Below are 1857 nucleotides of genomic sequence, written 5' to 3' on the forward strand. Positions count from 1 at the left end.
TGCCCAGAGAGGTGGTGGAGTCTCCTGCTCTGGAGAGATCCCAACCCCACCTGGACGCCATCCTGGGCACCCTGCTCTGGTGACCCTGCTCTAGCAGGGGTTGGACTGGGTGATCCCCAGAGGTCCCTTCCAACCCCCACCAGTCTGGGATTCTGGGACTCCTGAGGACTAGAAGATGAGGTTACTGTTAGAAAAAGCAGCCAGAAGAATTACTTTAAAATTCTGCAACAGGAAATGCTTCCAGAGAGAGACATCAAACCAATTAAGTTTTAAGGTGTCTGCAGGTGTCTCAGACTAAGTCGCTGTGCAGAGCTGACAGCACAGACAGCTCTTCACCTGCAGCCGAATATCCTAAGCCAACTTCAGGCGACGCAGATTGGGTTTGATATCAAACATCAGCATTCTTTCCTCTCTTACAAATTGCTTGGAAACAAAAGTTCCTGAAAGAATTTACACTTCCATATAGACCCTTTAAAAACATTAGACTCGGTCTCAAAGGTGGTCTCTTGTTTCAGCACTGAAAAAAACCTTCTAAATTTGTCCAGCTGGCTGCTGGTCATCAGCTTTTCCCACTTGAGTCACTCTTCTTCCTACCAAAACAAAGTCTAACGCTTAAAAATGAGTGACAGCCCACACCTCCTTATCCAGCGAATCACAGAACGTTTTGGGTGGGAAGGGACCTTAAAGCTCATCCAGTCCCACCCCCCTGCAGGACCAGGGACATCTGCACCCAGAGAAGGGTGCTCAGAGCCACAATGGCCAACCACCTCCTTATCCAGCGAATCACAGAACGTTTTGGGTGGGAAGGGACCTTAAAGCTCATCCAGTCCCACCCCCCTGCAGAAAAGAAACAGCCACCATCATCTGACATCATTTCTCAAACGGTTTCTCTCGGGTAGATTCAACCTAACAGGGTATTTCTGTTTCCTCCGATTATCAAGCGGCACAAATCTGCCTCTAAAAATATTTCTCCCCCAGCTGCCAGGCGAGAGCTCCATCTGGTGTCGAGCTAAACTGGCAACCAGTTTTGTTTGCTTGGGGTTTTAATTATGTTTCCCGATGGGTTTTTGTTTTGTTGGGTTGTTTAAAGAAAATTTAGCCTGCACTGAATCCATCAAAGAGGCACAAAAAAGAATAACTGAAAGAAATTGCCGGGCTTTTACATACAAAAATTTGCCCCTAAAATTAAAATGTGGTTATTTTACCACTTCTTAGAATATTGACCCAAAGGAGCCAATCATAGGCCAGCCTTTAGGCGGGTATTTAGTCCTCTGCTCCCTAAACCAGGAAGGACTAATGTAACCACTCAGTTGCTTCAAAATTTGTCGCTTCCATAAACATATCACTGAAGTTTAACTCAACGAGCACCCTCTCACCTGTTGGTCGGGGTGGGAAAGCTGAAAGACAGCAGCTGGTTCCAGAAGGGGTCATTCTCGGAGATGGGCTCTGCTCCGGAGAGTTTTTTTAAGTACTCGTTTTCTGGCAGCTCACTGATGCTGCTGCTGTTGGCTCCCATCTTCTTTACTTGGCAAATCCGCTCCTAAAGTTTCATTTCTTGAGGGGGGAAAAAAAATGAGCGAGAAATATTCAGACTTTTGTAGAAATAAGGAATATAGAGACATTGAATTAGGGACCAGGAAAGCTTTAGTTCTCTGCCATGAACAATCACTGAGACATTAAACCCCTCCAGGGATGGGGACTCCACCACTGCCCTGGGCAGCCTGAGACACGCCTGCACAACCCCAACGGGACACAAACGGCTCCTCAGGGACAACCTCAACCTCCCCTGGGACAACTGGAGGCCAGTTCCTCTCGCACTGTCACTAGTTCCTGGGGAGAAGAGACCGACCCCCACCT

General features: G+C 47.6%; 1 protein-coding gene across 1 annotated transcript in view; it reads right to left on the minus strand.

Moving 5' to 3' along the window:
* DYM (dymeclin) overlaps positions 1-1516 on the minus strand; it is a gene marked incomplete at its 3' end in the record, with an annotated part of 13800 nt that extends 12284 nt beyond the window's left edge. Inside the window, exon 1 of the mRNA XM_010139804.1 lies at positions 1377-1516. Coding sequence (XP_010138106.1) covers positions 1377-1516 — 140 coding nt within the window. The remainder of the gene's footprint in view (positions 1-1376) is intronic.
* Positions 1517-1857: the final 341 nt, after the last annotated feature.

This window comes from Buceros rhinoceros, unplaced genomic scaffold (assembly GCF_000710305.1).
Source record: "Buceros rhinoceros silvestris isolate BGI_N320 unplaced genomic scaffold, ASM71030v1 scaffold16927, whole genome shotgun sequence".
In the NCBI taxonomy this organism is placed as follows: domain Eukaryota; kingdom Metazoa; phylum Chordata; class Aves; order Bucerotiformes; family Bucerotidae; genus Buceros; species Buceros rhinoceros.